This window comes from Lontra canadensis, unplaced genomic scaffold (assembly GCF_010015895.1).
Source record: "Lontra canadensis isolate GAN:19392208 unplaced genomic scaffold, GSC_riverotter_1.0 scaffold104, whole genome shotgun sequence".
NCBI classification, from domain to species: Eukaryota; Metazoa; Chordata; class Mammalia; order Carnivora; family Mustelidae; genus Lontra; species Lontra canadensis.
This window is the reverse complement of record NW_022631098.1, coordinates 2,175,049-2,191,040: the sequence shown is the minus strand read 5'-3', so window position 1 is coordinate 2,191,040 and position 15,992 is coordinate 2,175,049. Positions and strand designations below refer to the sequence as shown.

General features: G+C 39.7%; 1 protein-coding gene across 2 annotated transcripts in view; it reads right to left on the bottom strand.

The window, feature by feature from the left end:
- ATM (ATM serine/threonine kinase) overlaps window positions 1-15,992 on the bottom strand; it is a 130,699-nt gene that overhangs the window by 78,129 nt on the left and 36,578 nt on the right. For both annotated transcript variants that reach the window (XM_032838312.1, XM_032838313.1), the window contains 8 exons: window positions 15,821-15,992; window positions 14,882-15,081; window positions 12,471-12,553; window positions 12,219-12,374; window positions 11,079-11,154; window positions 10,817-10,947; window positions 8,101-8,221; window positions 894-1,067 (listed from right to left, as the gene is read on the bottom strand). In XM_032838312.1, the coding sequence (XP_032694203.1) occupies window positions 894-1,067; window positions 8,101-8,221; window positions 10,817-10,947; window positions 11,079-11,154; window positions 12,219-12,374; window positions 12,471-12,553; window positions 14,882-15,081; window positions 15,821-15,992 (1,113 nt within the window). The remainder of the gene's footprint in view (window positions 1-893; window positions 1,068-8,100; window positions 8,222-10,816; window positions 10,948-11,078; window positions 11,155-12,218; window positions 12,375-12,470; window positions 12,554-14,881; window positions 15,082-15,820) is intronic.

Genomic DNA, 15,992 nt, shown 5'->3' with positions numbered 1-15,992 from the left:
CTGGGTGGCTCAGTCGGTTAAGTGTCCGACTCTTGATTTTGGTTCAGGTCATGATCTCAGAGTTATGAGATGGAGCCCATGTCAGGTTCTACATTCAGGGTGGGGGGGGGGGGGGAGGGGGAGTTTTCCTTGGGATTCTCTTCTCCCTCTCCTTCTACTCCTCCCCTGCTCCCTCTCTAAGTAAATCTTAAAAAAAAATAATTAGGTAGTGTAGCAGTATACTTAAAAAAAAAAAAAAAAACTTTTTGTTTTAATACTGAGAGGTGATAGATTAGCTTGTGTGAGACTAAGGACCTACAGGTTGGCCTACCAGCCAGTTCCATGGAAATCAGGCCACTGTTCTTTCACTGGTTCATCACACGAACATCTACAATGGAAAGGTCTGGAACTTTCCAAACCATGAACTCTGAGGTGCTAGACTAGGGCAGAGGCGAGCATTCTAAAATACTGTGCTGGTGCAACTACACGACTGGACCCAAGTGCTCCTTCCCTAGTTGCGCACGTTAGGGGTTTCCCCGCTCCCTGATCTGAATTCTGGCCCTGCTAGATCCCAAGGCTGTAACCCAGAATCTATCAGGCAAAACACCTGCTACTACTTGTTTTCTCCATGTGTTTTCCTCAATAAAAGCAATTCCAGAGGGCATGGTCTGGAAGAGTTGTCTTTCATCCCTGCTAGTTCAATGAATACTTTGTGAAATGCTTAACAGAAAAAAATGATACTGCATCCAAATAAACATACACTATTTAGAGAGTTAACTACTTTCCAATAGTCCCAATCTAAAAAATAAAATTGTCTCCAAGTCTTTAACAAGTGCCACTTTAAAGTAAGATTTAACTTTTTAAATTATTTAAAAGTCACACAAGGAGGATGATAAATATTCATCTACACGTACCTTTTTAACGAGGTGAGGTTCTAATCCGTTTTCTTTCACAGACTTGCATAGTGCAAACAAAGCCTGTTTTTCACAGACTGGGCTACAGCATAAAATCGCAGCTATCGTCATCAGTAAAACAGATTTTCTGTTATAGATCTCATCCAAAAGTTCAGGGTTCTCAGCTCTGTGGGACTTGAAAAGAATTTCAAAAATAATAATATAATGTAAATATACAAACATTGCAAATAAGCCTATCAGTCTAAAATCTATTCACCCATTATAGCATTTAATAAGCAGCCACTGACCACTGTTACATCTCACCGCGATGGAGTCAAGGCCAGCCAGAGATCTGAGAAAGTATCAAAGTTGTTGTAGAGGAATAGCTGTTTTTGATAAGATCTTATGGAAAGAATTCAAAAGCATTACAGTAAAGTATAAAGCAGTAAAGAAAAACAAGAACCCGCAAGAAGGGCAACCTGATGGTTATCAGAGGGGAGGAGTGACGATGGGTTAACAAACTGTGGAAGATGCCCTTCAACAGACGAATGGATAAAGATGTGGTCCATATATACAATGGAATATTACACAGCCATCAGAAAGGATGAATACCCAACTTTTGTATCAACATGGATGGGACTGGAGGAGATTATGCTGAGTGAAATAAGTCAAAGAGAAAAAGATAATTATCATATGGTTTCACTTATTTGTGGAACATAATAGCATGGAGGACATTAGGAGAAGGAAGGGAAAAATGAAGGGAGGGGAAATCAGAGGGGCAGATGAACCATGAGAGACTTACGGACTCCAGGAAACAAACCGAGGGTTTTAGAAGGGAGGGGGTGGGGGAATGGGCTAGCCCGGTGATGGGTATTAAGGACGGCACAGACTGCACGAAGCACTGGGTGTTATACGCAAACAATGAATCATGGAACACTACATCAAAAACTAATGATGTACTGTATGGTGACTAACAGAACATAAAAAAAAAAAAGAAAAAGAAAATAGGATAGAAGAAGAAGGTGAGGGTGCTAAGAAGGGCACTTGTAATGGTGAGTGCCAGGGGATATATGGAAGCGCTGAGTCACTGTATTGAACACCTGAAGCTAACGTAACACTGTACGTTGACTGGAATTAAAACAACTTAAATGAAGAAAAAATTTGCAAGAAGGTGAGAATGATTATAAGCTCCTTCTCCATGACCAAGTATATACCCTAAGATGCTTTCATTATCTTTATTATTTGATAGGTCTTTATACATTAAAAAATACTGTCACATGTATTGTCAAAAGTGAAAATAAAATCCTAGACAACTAGGCAGCTAGACAAAAGAATACATGCTTCTAACTTAATGACCTATCCTTATAATATCCCAATAGACGTGAACATTTTTCTTAACTAGCTGTAATTGATAAAAGCTCCTCAGGGGGCCTGGCTGGCTCAGTTGGTGGAGCATGGGATTCTTGATCTCAGGGTTGTGGGTTCAAGCACCCCATCAGGTACAGAGATGACTTAAAAATAAAACCTTTAGGGGTGCCTGGGTGGCTCAGTGGGATAAAGCCTCTGCCTTCGGCTCAGGTCATGATCCAAGGGTCCTGGAATCGAGCCCCGCATCAGGCTCTCTGCTCAGCGGTGAGCCTGCTTCCTCCTTTCTCTCTGCCTGCCTCTCTGCCTACTTGTGATCTCTGTCAAATAAATAAGTAAAATCTTTAAAAAAATAAATTAAAAAAAAAATAAAACCTTTAAAAAGAAAAAAAAAAGTTTCTCTTCACATTTTGAAAACTCTGCCGTTCACTGACCCTACTTCTGTTTTTCTCCAACAATGAAAATAGGAGCCAGATTCCTGTACTAAACGGCCATCGCTGGCAGACTGCTAGGAATCCCCACTATGTCAGCTCCTCCACCGGCTTAAGAGAAACACATCTACAGACTCTTACATCTTAGTTAAAAATCTGCTTTTAAAAATCAGAACCAAACCCAAGAAGCTCGCTGTCCTTAATAACGTACAGGGGACCCCAGATTCAGGACACTATGCTTCTATCAACGATGTCTAGGACAGAATTTGCTTCTTCTGATACTATTACAATGCAGATTCATAGAGTGCTCTCAAGATGTAAAACTTCTTAGGACTTTATACAAATGAATTTCTATCAGGTCAATATTTTCCCTTTTTGCCCAACACAGGCTAATCTTAAAATGTATGATATACATCTCTATTAAGTTTTTTATTAATCACATTTTTTTCAATCTATTCAAACTTTATTTTTGAAATTCCTTCTTTCATGCAACTGTCCTTTTCAGTTTCACGCTATCATCAATTAGATAGTATTTAGTTAACTGTCTCACATATTTTTTAAGAACATACCAAGGTATAAATAAATAAATTTTCTTTTTTTCTTTTTAAGATTTTATTTATTCATTTGAGAGAGAGCAAGAGAGTACAAGCTGGAAGGAGAGGGAAAAGCAGCCTCCCTGCTGAGCAGAGAGCATGACGTGGGGCTCAATCCCAGGACTTTGAGATCATAACCTGAGCCGAAAGCAGACGCTTAACTGAGCCACCCAGGCACCCCTCTTTTTTTTTTTTTTTCTAAGATTTTATTTATTTGACAGAGAGAGCACAAGCAGGGGAGCGGTAGGCAGAGGGAGAGGGAGAAGCAGGCTCCCTGCTGAAGAGGGAGCCTCACATGGGGCTGGATCACAGGACCCCAGCATCAAGACCTGAGCCTCAGGCAGACGCTTAACCAACAGAGCGACCCAGGTGCCCCAATAAGTAAATAATTTCTAACATTCAGGTAATTAAGCCACTAAAGAGAATTATCATTCTAAGGGTGTCTGGGTGGCTCAGTTGGTTGAACGTCCCACTCATGGTTTAGGCTCAGGTCATGACCTCACAGATGTGAGATCAAGCTCCAACTCAAGTTGTGCTCAGTGGGGTGTCTTCTTGGGATTCTCCCTCTCCCTCTGCCCCCACGCACCCATTCCTGCTCGCGCATATGGGCACACACTCTCTCTCAAATAAATAAAAATCTTTTAAAAAAATATTCAAAGAAATACGGAAATCACAAGGTTCACTAAAAAAGACCAATATAATTTGATCTTCCCTATTAGAATACTTTTTAAAATCCACTTCGTCCTACCACTCCCAATTCTCCAAATTAGCCTCTAATCAGATCTTATAAAAAAAGCTATTTTAAGAAGACTGAAGTCATATCAAACTTTTCCAACCACAGAAGTATAAATTACAAAAAAAAAAAAGACAATAACACAAACACACAGAAGCTAAACAACATGCCACTGAACTACCAATGGGTGAGTGAAGAAATCAAAGAGGAAATTAATATATGGAAACACGGTAACTCAAAATCTTTGGGACATAGCAAAAGCAATTCTAAGAGGGAAGTGTATAGCATACCTCAAAAAAACAACCGAAGTCTCAAATAGGCAACCTAACTTTACACCAAATGGAACTGGAAAAAGAACAAAGGGCAAAATTGGTAGAAGGAAGGAAATAAGAAAGACTAGAGAGGAAACGAATAAAAGACTAAAATACCACAAAAAAAACCCAGAAAAGACCTACGAAACCAAGGGCTGATTCTTTGAAAATATCAACAAAATTGATAAATCTTTATTTAGTCAGACTCATCAAGGGAAAAAAAAAAAGAACACTCAAAATCAGAAATGAAAGAGGAAAAGTAACAACCAACACCACAGAAAGACAAAAGATTATAGGAGAATACTATGAAAAATTATATGGCAATAAATTAGACAACCTAGAACAAATGGATAAATTTCTAGAAACAGACAATCCCAAAAATGATTCAGGAAGAAACATAATTTTTGGACAGGTTGCTAGTAAGGAAACTGAATCAGTAATCAACAAACTGCCAATAGGACACCCGGGTGGCTCAGTTGGTTAGACGTCTGCCTTTGGTTCAGACCATGATCCCAGGGTACTGGGATTGAGTACCACATCGGGCACGTTGCTCAGCGGGGAGCCTGCTTCTCTCTGCCTCTGCCTGCCACTTTACCTGCCTGTGCTGTCTCTGACAAATAAATAAAAATTAAAAAAAAAAAAAAGAACAAAAACAAAAAAACAGGCCAATATCCCAGAAGAACACAGATGCAAAAATCCTCAACAAAATAATATCAAAATTCAACAAGACATCGAAAAAGACCATTCACTGAAATCAAGGGGAATTATTCCAGGGATACAAGGATGATTCAATATTCACAAATCAATCAACATGATATGTCACATTAACAAGAGGGAGAACAAGAATCATATGGTCCCTCAATAGATGCAAAAAAACATTTGCATCTTTCATGATACAACATCTTTCATGATAAACACTCTAAACAAAGAAAACGTTGAAGGAACAAACCTCCACATAATGAAGGCCATCTACGAAAAACCCCCAGCTAAGATTATATTCAATGGTGAATAAAAGAGAACATTTCCTCTAAGATCAGGAACAAGTAAAGGATGTTTATTCTTGACATTTTTATTCAACACAGTATTGGACGTCCTAGCTGCAGCTATCAGACAAGAAGTAAAAGGCATCCAAATTGCTATGGAGAAAATGAAACTATCACTAGTTACAAATGACATAATACTACACATAGAAAATCCTAAAGATTCCATCTAAAAGCTATTAGAACTCATAAATGAATTCAGCGTACTGTTGCAGGATACAAAATTTATACACAGAAATCTGTTGCACTCTTTTTTAAAGATTTTATTTATTTGACACATACACAGCACAAGCAGAGGGAGTAGAAGGCAGAGATAGAAGCAAACTCCCCGCTGAGCAGGGAGCCCAATGTGGGGCAACGATCCCAGGACCCCAAAATCACGACCTGAGCCGAAGGCAGCCCTAACCAACTGAGCCACCCAGCGCCCCTCTGTTACACTTTGATACACTAATAACGAAGTAGCAGCAAGAGAAATTAAGAAAACAATGCCATTCACTATTATACCAAAAAGAATGAAAAACTTAGGAGCAAGTTTAACCAAGGAGGAGAAAGACCTACACTCTGATGAAAGAAACTGAAGACGGCACAAAACAATGGAAATATGTATCACGCCTCAGATCGGAGGAGTATTGTTAAAATGGCCATTCTTTTCAAAGCAATCAACAGATTTAATGCAATTCCTATGAAAATACCAATAGCATTTTTCACAGAAATAGAATAAATGATCTTATAAAATTTGTATGGGGCCAGACCCCAAGTAGACAAAGCAGTCTTGAAAAAGAACAAAACTAGAGGTATCACAATCCCAGATTTCAAGATACAATACACAGCTACAGTAATCGAAACAGCATGAACTGGCATACAAGAAAGACCCAGAGATCAATGGAACAGAAAAAAAGAGGCCAAAAATAAACCCACACTTACATGGTCAATTAGCCTACCACAAAGAAAGCAAGAATATACAATGGAAAACAAATAGTATCTTCGATAAATGGTGCTGGGAAAACTGGACAGCTACCTGCCAAAAAATAAAGCTGAACCACTTTCTTACACCATACACAAAAATACTCAAAATGGATGTTAGAACTAAACGAGAGGGGCGCCTGGGTGGCTCAGTCAGTTAACCATCTGCCTTCAGCCCAGGTCATGATCCCGCGGTCCTGGAAGGGAGTCTGCGTCGGCTCCCTCCTCATCGGGGAGTCTGCTTCTCCTTTTCCCTCCACCGCTTCTCCTGCTTGTGTTTTCTCTCTCTAATAAATAAATAAAATCTTAAAAAAAAAAAAAAATATCTAAATGTGAGACCCGAAATCATAAAATTCCTAAAAGAAAACACAGGCAGTAACCTCTTGGACAATGACCTTAGCAACATTTTTCTGAATGTGTCTATTAAGGCAAAGAAAACTAAAGCAAAAGTAAACCACTGGGACTCCACCAAAATGAAAAGCTTTTGCACACCAAAGGAAACCATTAACAAAACTAAGAGGCAACCTACTGAATGAAAGAAGATACTGGCAAATGATACATCTGATAAGGAGTTAACAACCAAAATATTTACTGTAAAATAACTTCTACAACTCCACACAGAAACAATTCGATTAAAGAATGGGCAGAGGACCTAAAGAGATATTTTTCCAAAAACATACAGATGGCCAACAGACACATCATCATCAGTGAAATGCAGACCAAAATCAGCGTGAGCTATCATCACCTGACAGCTGTCAGAATGGCTGGCACGAGGAAGACAAGAAAGAACAGGTGTTGGGAGGACGTGGGAGAAAGGCAAGCCTCGTGCACTGCTGGTGGGCATGTAAGCCGGGGCAGTTACTGTGGAACACAGTGTAGAGGTTCCTCCAAAAATTGAAAATGGGAATCCCTTATGACCCAAAAATTTCACTACTGGGACCTTACTGAAGAAAGAAAAACACTAATTTGAAAGATACACGCACTCCTATGCAATATTTACAATATCCCAGTGATGGACGTAACCCAAGTGTCCACTGACAAATGAACGGATAAAGATGTGGCGGGTGGGTGGGTATGTGTGAGGGTGTGTGTGTGAGAGATGGAGTATTACTCAGCCATTGGGGGGAAAAAAAGAGAGATCCTGACATCTCCAACAATATGGATGGATCTAGAGAGTATAATGCTAAGTGAAATAAGTTCAAAAAAAGACAAATACCATATGATTTCACTTAATGTGAAATCTACAAAACAAAACAAACAAAAAATCAGACTCTTAAATACAGAGAACTGGTGGTTGTCAGAGGGCTGGTGGGTGGGGGGATGGGTGAAACAGAGACTGGAGATGAACAGGTACAAACTTCCATCTATAAAATAAGTCACAGAAATGAAAAACATAGCAGAGAATATACACAATAATACTGTGATAATGCTATATGGTGACTATACTTAAGACGGGCACTAGTAATTTACAGAATTATTATTTACACACTCAAAACAAATACAACATTGTAGGTTACCCCTACTTCAATTTAAAAAAATTTTTTAATAAAATAAGAAAGCCATTTGTACTCCCATAAAAATCCAGTAAATTTTGTTTTTCCCACAAAAAAATAGTACATGTAAGTTGAACCAAAGAAACTGCCATTATTGGATCAATTCCAACCAATTTCAATTAAGTCACACAGTTATTTTAGTAAACTGGTGGATGCACACTGTCCTAGGCCACACTGGTAAAGTAAGAGATGACATATTTATAAGAAGTATTTGATAAGAGCACTTATGCATGCATTACCACTTCTCTCATTCCTTCCAGGGCTTTCAAGTATGCATTTTCAAAAGCTGTTTGCTGAAGCTTCAAAGGAAGTGCTTTCAATAATGTGGACGAGCCTCTGTGTTTCATATCCTGGAATAACCTTAAAAAAAAAAAAAAAAAGCAAAAAGTGAAATAATTTTTTACCTTTAACATTATTTTCTAAAGCATGTCATGGGACACACATCACATTGTGAGATATAATAGTATACTGGGCCTTCTTTTTAAAACCCTTTGAAATCTAATCCCATTTAAACAGGTTTATATCCACTGGTTAATGTCAGGTCTTTAAAATATACTCCATTTTCTCCTAGAACTGGAAGGGTCTCAAAAAAATCTATTAGCTTGAGGCACCTGGGTGGCTTAGTGGGTTAAGCCTCTGCCTTCAGCTCAGGTCATCATCTCAGGGTCCTGGGATAGAGCCCCGCATCATCAGGCTCTCTGCTCAGCAAGGAGCCTGCTTTCCCCCTCTCTCTGCCTGCCTCTCTGCCTGCTTGTGATTTCTCTGTCAAATAAACAGATAAAATCTTTAAAAAAAAAAAAAATCTTTTAGCTTATTGCCCAAAACTGAACAGTCCTGAACTCAAACTAGCCCATAAAGAAAAATTATCCTCTGATCAAACACCAAGCTTTCGGCTCCTGTCCCCAAGCTCTAATTTTAAAAAGTGATCTTATCCTGGGGTGCCTGGGTGGCTCAGTTGATTAAATGTCCAACTCTTGATTTCAGCTCAGGTCTTGATCTCAGATCTTACAAGTCCCGTGCTGGGGTCCATGCCCCGCATGGAGTCTACTTAAAAAAAAAAAAAAAAAAAAAGGTGATTTTATCCTGCAAAGTGGATAGCTTTATGCCTTGATGATCTATTTAATTTCTTCATGTGATGGAAAAAAGCTGATCAGTGCTCTCTGCATAATATCCTATCATATTTAAAAACAACTCTGCTCAATTTTGTCCCTTCTGCTTTTTTAGTAACCAAAGCCTTTACACTTTTTTTTTAAGATCTTATTTATTTATTTGACAGAAAGAGATCACAAGCAGGCAGAGCAGCAAGCAGAGGGAGACGGAGAGGCAGGCTCCCCACCGAGCAAGGAGCCCAATGCAGGACTTGATCCCAGGACCCTGGGATCACGAGCTGAGCCGAAGGCAGCCGCTTAATCGACTGAGCCACCCAGGCGTCTGCTTTTACACTTTTTGGTGCTCCTCTGATTCCTCCAGTTTCTCTAACATCTCTTAAAATAGCGCAATATTAAATATCAACAATAACCAAAAAAAACAAAAACAAAAACCAAAAAAATCCCAACAGATGTTATATTCATGCCATTCTTGAATGTATACATTTTTTAAATCTTCCAAGAGGTTTTCCAAAGCCACACTGCACTGTTTTCTTACATTTAACTTGTGATTCTCCACACCCCCAGATCTTTAGCTTCTGTGTTTATCTTCCGTCTTTTAAGGACTAAAGAAAAGCTCACATTCATGAGCAACTTGCACTTACAATGCAAGTCCTGAAAAGCATCCCATACCTGAGGGATTAGACATGATTCTGATTTGTGAAAACACTACTGTCAGCATACTCAAACTGTGCACACATTTGACTACTGTGCACACACACATTGTGCACGCATAACTAACATATACATTTACGTGCCTGCTGGGGAACTTCCTTATAGCAAGCATTAATTATTGATCACTTATATCCAAATAGTAGTTACCCAAATGATTTTCAGTTTTGGCGTTTTCTGAAGCATAAATTCCTTTTTCAAACATTCATTTATTTTATATATTACTGAACACCTACCATGTCATTATTTTTTTTTGGTGCTGAGTATGCAGCAATGAATGAAACAGATAAAAAAACCAATGCCTTCTAGCAGCTTCTATTTAAGCTAGATGTGTTATATTTAAAATATAACATTTCATTTTTTTTTTTAAGATTTTATTTATTTGACAGAGATCACAAGTAGGCAGAGAGGCAGGCAGAGAGAGGAAAGCAGGCTCCCTGCCGAGCAGAAAACCCGACGTGGGGTTCGATTCCAGGACCCTGAGATCAAGACCCGAGCAGAAGGCAGAGGCTTAACCCACTGAGCCACCCAGGCGCCCCTAAAATATAACATTTCAAGTGGTCATACGTGCTACTGAGAAAAATAAAGGAGAGAGGTACCTTACCTATAAGGAGTGTAAGGTGGGAAAGGCAGAGATAGGGCAGAATTTAGATCTTAAAAATCGCCTGGACCACCTGAGAAACATGCAGCCCTGGGAAATCAACACTGCTTCTGCAAGGACTCGAACAAGAAACAGGTCTCTATGACAGGCTCACTCCAGTGCCTAACTGTACATTCACTCACATGAATCTGTAATTAGCACACGGTGAAATGCGCTCATCTTCATTTTACAAACTCCTGTAAAATCACAGCCCTATCCAAACAGCCCGTCGGTCCCGTAAGTGAGAGCCGACACGCCTCATTCGGCTCCGCCGCTTACTGGCTGGATGGCACCGAGCAAGTTACCTTCTCTCTCGAAGCCTCTTTTCATTTACAAACTGCAGGCAGTAAGGGTATCCAAGGGATGGGACTGTCAGAATTAAGGGAAAGCGTCACTGCCAGGCGGACAGTGTATTCTCAGCGAACGCAGGCTTCTTCCTGGCTACGTGACCCTGCCACCTGCAGCGTCCCAGAACTGCAGGAAGACAGGCCCCATTACCTGTTGACGGACTCGGCAGCCAACATGCTAACTTGATGATGACGATCAGCGAGAAAATGTGGAAATACTTCGTTTACAGGAAAGTCTTTTCCCATTACATTAAGAACAGCCCATTTTGAGTAAGGATCGGTCTATGGGAAAAGAACAAATGAGGTCAAATACAAAATACTAAGAGAAAAATCACCCGCTGACAAAAAAAAACAAAGGCTACTTTAGAAATTTCAATGGAGACCTTACTAATAATTAACATAGACTAACTCACCTCAAGCAAAGTTTTAAGGCACTTTACTAGTGCCATTCTTACAGAGAATGTGCATTTCCCCTCCTTTGCTAGGTGCCTGAAATAAAGTAAGTGTTTCAAGGTCAAATAATTATTCCAGTAAAAGCACAGTGTAAAAAAAAATAAATCATTGGATAGTACACTTTTTCTAACTTCTAATTATTCTTATTCTTCCAAAATCTCTTTCCATACTAAATTTCTCATCATGTGGCACATACCAGTCAATATTCTTAACTTTCATAAAAGAAGTTAGCTTGAAAATGAGTTCATTTCAGGGGCACCTGGTGGCTCAGTCAGTTAAGCGTCTGCCTCCAGGTCAGGTCATCCTGGGATGGCACCTGTGTTGGGCTCCCCGCTCAACGGGGAGTGTGTTTCTCCCTCTCCTCCCAGCCCATGCTCTCTTTCACTCATTCTGGCAAATAAATAAATAAAATCTTTAAAAAAAGTTCATTTTAATGTATATTACTTGTTTTATATGATTATGACTTCTCTAGGGGCTATCATACTTCAGCAAACCATGTTATAAACTTGCTTTAAAAGGAAAACATTTGTAAAGTTCTGTGGTTTTTTTAAGTTTTTTTTTGTTATTTATTTGACAGAGAGAGAGAGATCACAAATGGGCAGAAAAGCATGCAGAGAGGGGGAAGCAGGCTCCCCACTGAGCAGGGGACCCGGTGGGGGGGCTTGATCCCAGGACCCTGAGATCATGACCTGAGCGGAAGGCAGAGGCTTAACCCACTGAGCCACCTAGGCGCCCCTGTAAAGTTCTGTCCTTATAACAAAGATTTTAAAACCATATTCTATATCAATTCAGAAGGCCTTATCGATCTGGTGGGTCCGAGGGTTCTAAATTACACATATGTGCCCCTCTGTCAGTATCATCAGGTTACATCACACTGCGACCACACACACAAAATACCCAGAGAGTGACACAGCCAATGTGTTCGCTAGTTCTTCAAGCAGCTAAGGAGGGAGACAGAAGCTACATTCTACTATTGTCAAAGGTTGTATATAGTTATATTCAACATTAGCCTAAGTCTCTAAGGTAGAAACGCAAAGTTGGCAATTGTATCCAGAGTAGCAAAAGAGAATTAAGAACTCCGCACACTGCTCCGCACCTACCAGAATGCTCCAATCACTGTTAGCAACTGCCCTTGAGCATCCCTTGTGTTTTCAGCGTCCATATCACCTTGACACAGGTTCCTTACTACAGGAACTAAGTGGTTTAAAACTGTTCTACAAACATCCTGGTCACGGCGATAGAAAGAACACACGTTGCTGCAACAGAGAAAGTTTACCTTTGTGAGTATAACAGAACACAGCAGTTCGTTTATAAATTTAAAGTGAATGTAATACATGGTTTTAATTTCTTACGAGAGTGGTTTTAGAAGTTCAAAAACCTCTTCTATTGGCAAAGGATATTCTTCTCCAGGAAGCTCCTTTAAAAGCACTAGATACTAAGATAATTGAAAGGGGAAAAATTATTTTTTTCATAAATCATTTGCTTAAGTATATATGTAACCATAAATTCATCAACACATGCACACATACACACCTGCACACAAAAAAAGACCAGTGAATTTCTAAAGGAGGCAAGATGGTAAAAAAAAAAAAAAAAAAAGTCTGAAGTTAAACAGAGCTGGATTCAAATGCCAGCACTCCAGCCTGTTACTTGTGTGGTTAAAAAACTGGCCTTGTCACCTGAGCCTTTGGACTCTCACTTATAAAATGGGGATACAGCATGTACCCGGCCAGCTTCCTGTGAGGACTAAAGGAAATGAATGTAACTGTCTAGCATTTATTGCAGAATTCCTTAGGTAGGTAGTTGTTTTCACTGTTGGGGTTGGGGTTAAGATCCTGAGCAAGAATCTGAAACTACTGTTGTGCCTGGGGATGAGATTTCAATGGTAATAACAGTTATAGGAATAAATTTTGGACAGCAGAGATAATGGTGGGCGGGGAAAAAGTCATAAATACCCTGAGTTACCCTCTTATCAAGCAACCATGTAGGGTTCCCCAGCTACTGTGGACACCAAGAAGCACGCAGCAACCATCAGGTATAATCACGGTAGGTACAAGCAGGCAGCGGGTTTCTGAGAGCTGCCAAATCCCTTTCTAGCTGTAGTAAGAAAGGAGAAGACATCATTTCCCACCATCTGTATGTAGAAAAAGGTTTCTTACTCCTCAGATTATAAAAGAAGACTAACCTGGACTATTTTAAATATTTGCCTTGAGAGTCATACATGTGATGTTTCTAAGTGTCTTCAACTGATTTTAAGCACCAAAGCCTCAAGAAAAGCACACAGCCCTCCTCACTGGCCAGGGCTGGAGACTTGACTAGTTTGCCAGGATCAAAACCAGGGAAACAAATAGGGCTCAACCAAGCATCTTTGCTGGGCGTGGAGGATCAACCAGTCTGTTCATCTCCGAGGGAACATGACAAGGGATTCGACCAGGGACTGAACCCACCTGACTGAAGAAGTTCTAATCAACCCCTGGCGTGTTTCCCAGGGCTGAGGAAACACAGGCACATTTGCCAAGTTGCCGGGCCTGGGGACGTGCCCATGGACTCACCCCGCACACCCACTGACCCAGAGGCTCTCCCTCAGAGTTCACTGGTGCTGGGGCGATGGGGACAATGGCCTACACGGTCAGGGGGTAAAAGTTACACAAAAGAATTCTGAGTAAAAAAGTAACTGTACTGAAGTTAAGTGGGAAGCCAGCTTTCTTACTGTTGGAAAACAGAGCTACAAATATAGAAAGAGAAGAAAACAAATTCTACGATGTTGGACTGCAGCTGGAAGTTTCATCTATCAGTAGACAGACAGACTGATGGGAGTAGGGCAGGAGAGGGATCCCTTTTCTGACATTCTGACCAAAACCTAAATCTAAATCTAATTACAGGAAATAGACAAACCTACAGTGGGGGCTCCTACAGAGCAAGCAGTTGTACTATTTAAAAATACGAAGGTCAGAAAAGAGAAGGAGAAACTAAGGAAGTGCTCCAGGTTCGAAGAGGCTGAGCAAACTTTACAGCTAGTCGCAATGTTACAATGTTAGTTTCCCAATTAGACTGTACTTATGTAGGAGAGGACACTGTCTTTAGCACATACACTGAAGAATAAGGGGCATCACATCAGCAAATTAATCTCAAAATGATTCAGAAGACATACGTGTGTGTCTGTGTGTTTGTGTGTGTGACAGAGAGAGAGAGAGAGAGAGAGCATGTACGCATGCAGAAAGAGAAAATGAAAAGGCAAATTGGCAAAAATGTTAACTGTGCAAGTGTATGAAGGGAAGAGAATTCCTATTGTACTGAAACTTTACTGTCACTTTGAAATTATATAAAAAAATATTTAAAGTGTATATTAGCAAACTGGAATTTAAAAAAATTGGTAAAGAAACAAAATACTTACAGCAAAAACAAAACTTTAAAGCAAATAAACTAAGGTCAAGGCCAAGATTCAGAGTTCAACTACAAGGTTATATATTATTTTTACATTAGAGTCTGTGTTTCTTAGCCTGATTTAAAATATAATAATTATTTATGCCTGAAGACAGTAAATCTATCCAGAGTCCACGAAGTTTTAACATTTAAGGATACACTTAAAATTTTTCACAGTACATTACAGAAAAAGTATATTTCATAACTAGCATCAGACTCATTCTTTGGGGAAGTAATTTCAAGCCATCAAAGGTACTACAGGATTGTTACATGTCAGTCTGTTACATGTATCCAGCAACAAAAGAGAGAACTGAAAATGTGTCACTTTCCCTTAACTCACCATGCGTAGGTGGAGAGATTTAGCAGGGTCTAGCATGCTAGTATCCACTAACATCAACAATTTCCTCCGAATGTCGGCCGCTCTAAATGACACAGTTCCAGTCTGAGCAGTAGTTGTACACACACACAAGAACTTGAGCATGTCTAAAAAGAGTAGATCTTGCTTTGACAGATGTTCTTCAGCTAAAGGATTCATGGCACCTGAAAATAAAAGCACTTATTAAGACTAAGAGAGGGATACCGCAAACACATATATTGAACATTAGCTCAAATATCCTCCTGCCTATGGGGGGGAAAAAGACAGAGCAAAGTATATGGAAAGCAAGATTATGGTGAGATAGATTACATACTAACAGCTTCAAAGTTCTTCACGGAAAGTTACCCTAGGATTCTGTCATCCAGAAATAATCTATGAGAAAATCTACACAGACAAATTCAATGCAATATTGGTAATTAGAGAAAAAGGAATCTAAATTTCTGACAAGAAAAAATGGTCAACTGAATGATGATATATATGTTAACTGGAATATGATGAAGCCATCAAGAAGGATAATTATCAATACAAATAGCTTAATAAAAAATGCTTATAACTGCTGAATGAGGTACAAGAAAGTATTTGAACACTGACGCTGATTATAATGGAAAAAGGTTAAGAGTGATAACTGTATGGGTCTTTTCACTCTCCTGCTTTGTGTTTTCCAAATAATCCATCACATAGATCTGTTTCTTCAGTAAATAGTTTAAATTCCTCTTATGAAGAAGAAAACAGTAAAATTCAATTAATAATTACAACAATCTAAAGTACACAGAAGGGAACAAACCTAACAGACTACGTAAGGGAAAATAAAATGAGCATAAAGGTGGTATGTACGAGGCCTTCTGCACTGCCCAATCCACACAGAGAGATGAAAGAAGTCCGAAGCAGTGAAAGTGTATTTACCGAAGGTGCTCCCGCTGTCTCCAGACACAGCCGCGTCACTAGTGCCGCCGGCAGAGGCGTCACTGAACAGATGCATGGACGACTGGTCCTCCACCTCCATCAGATTCTCATCAGGATCGTCCTCCATGGATTCTACTTCTCCCAAGTCCAGGGGCTTTCTGATAAAGGACGC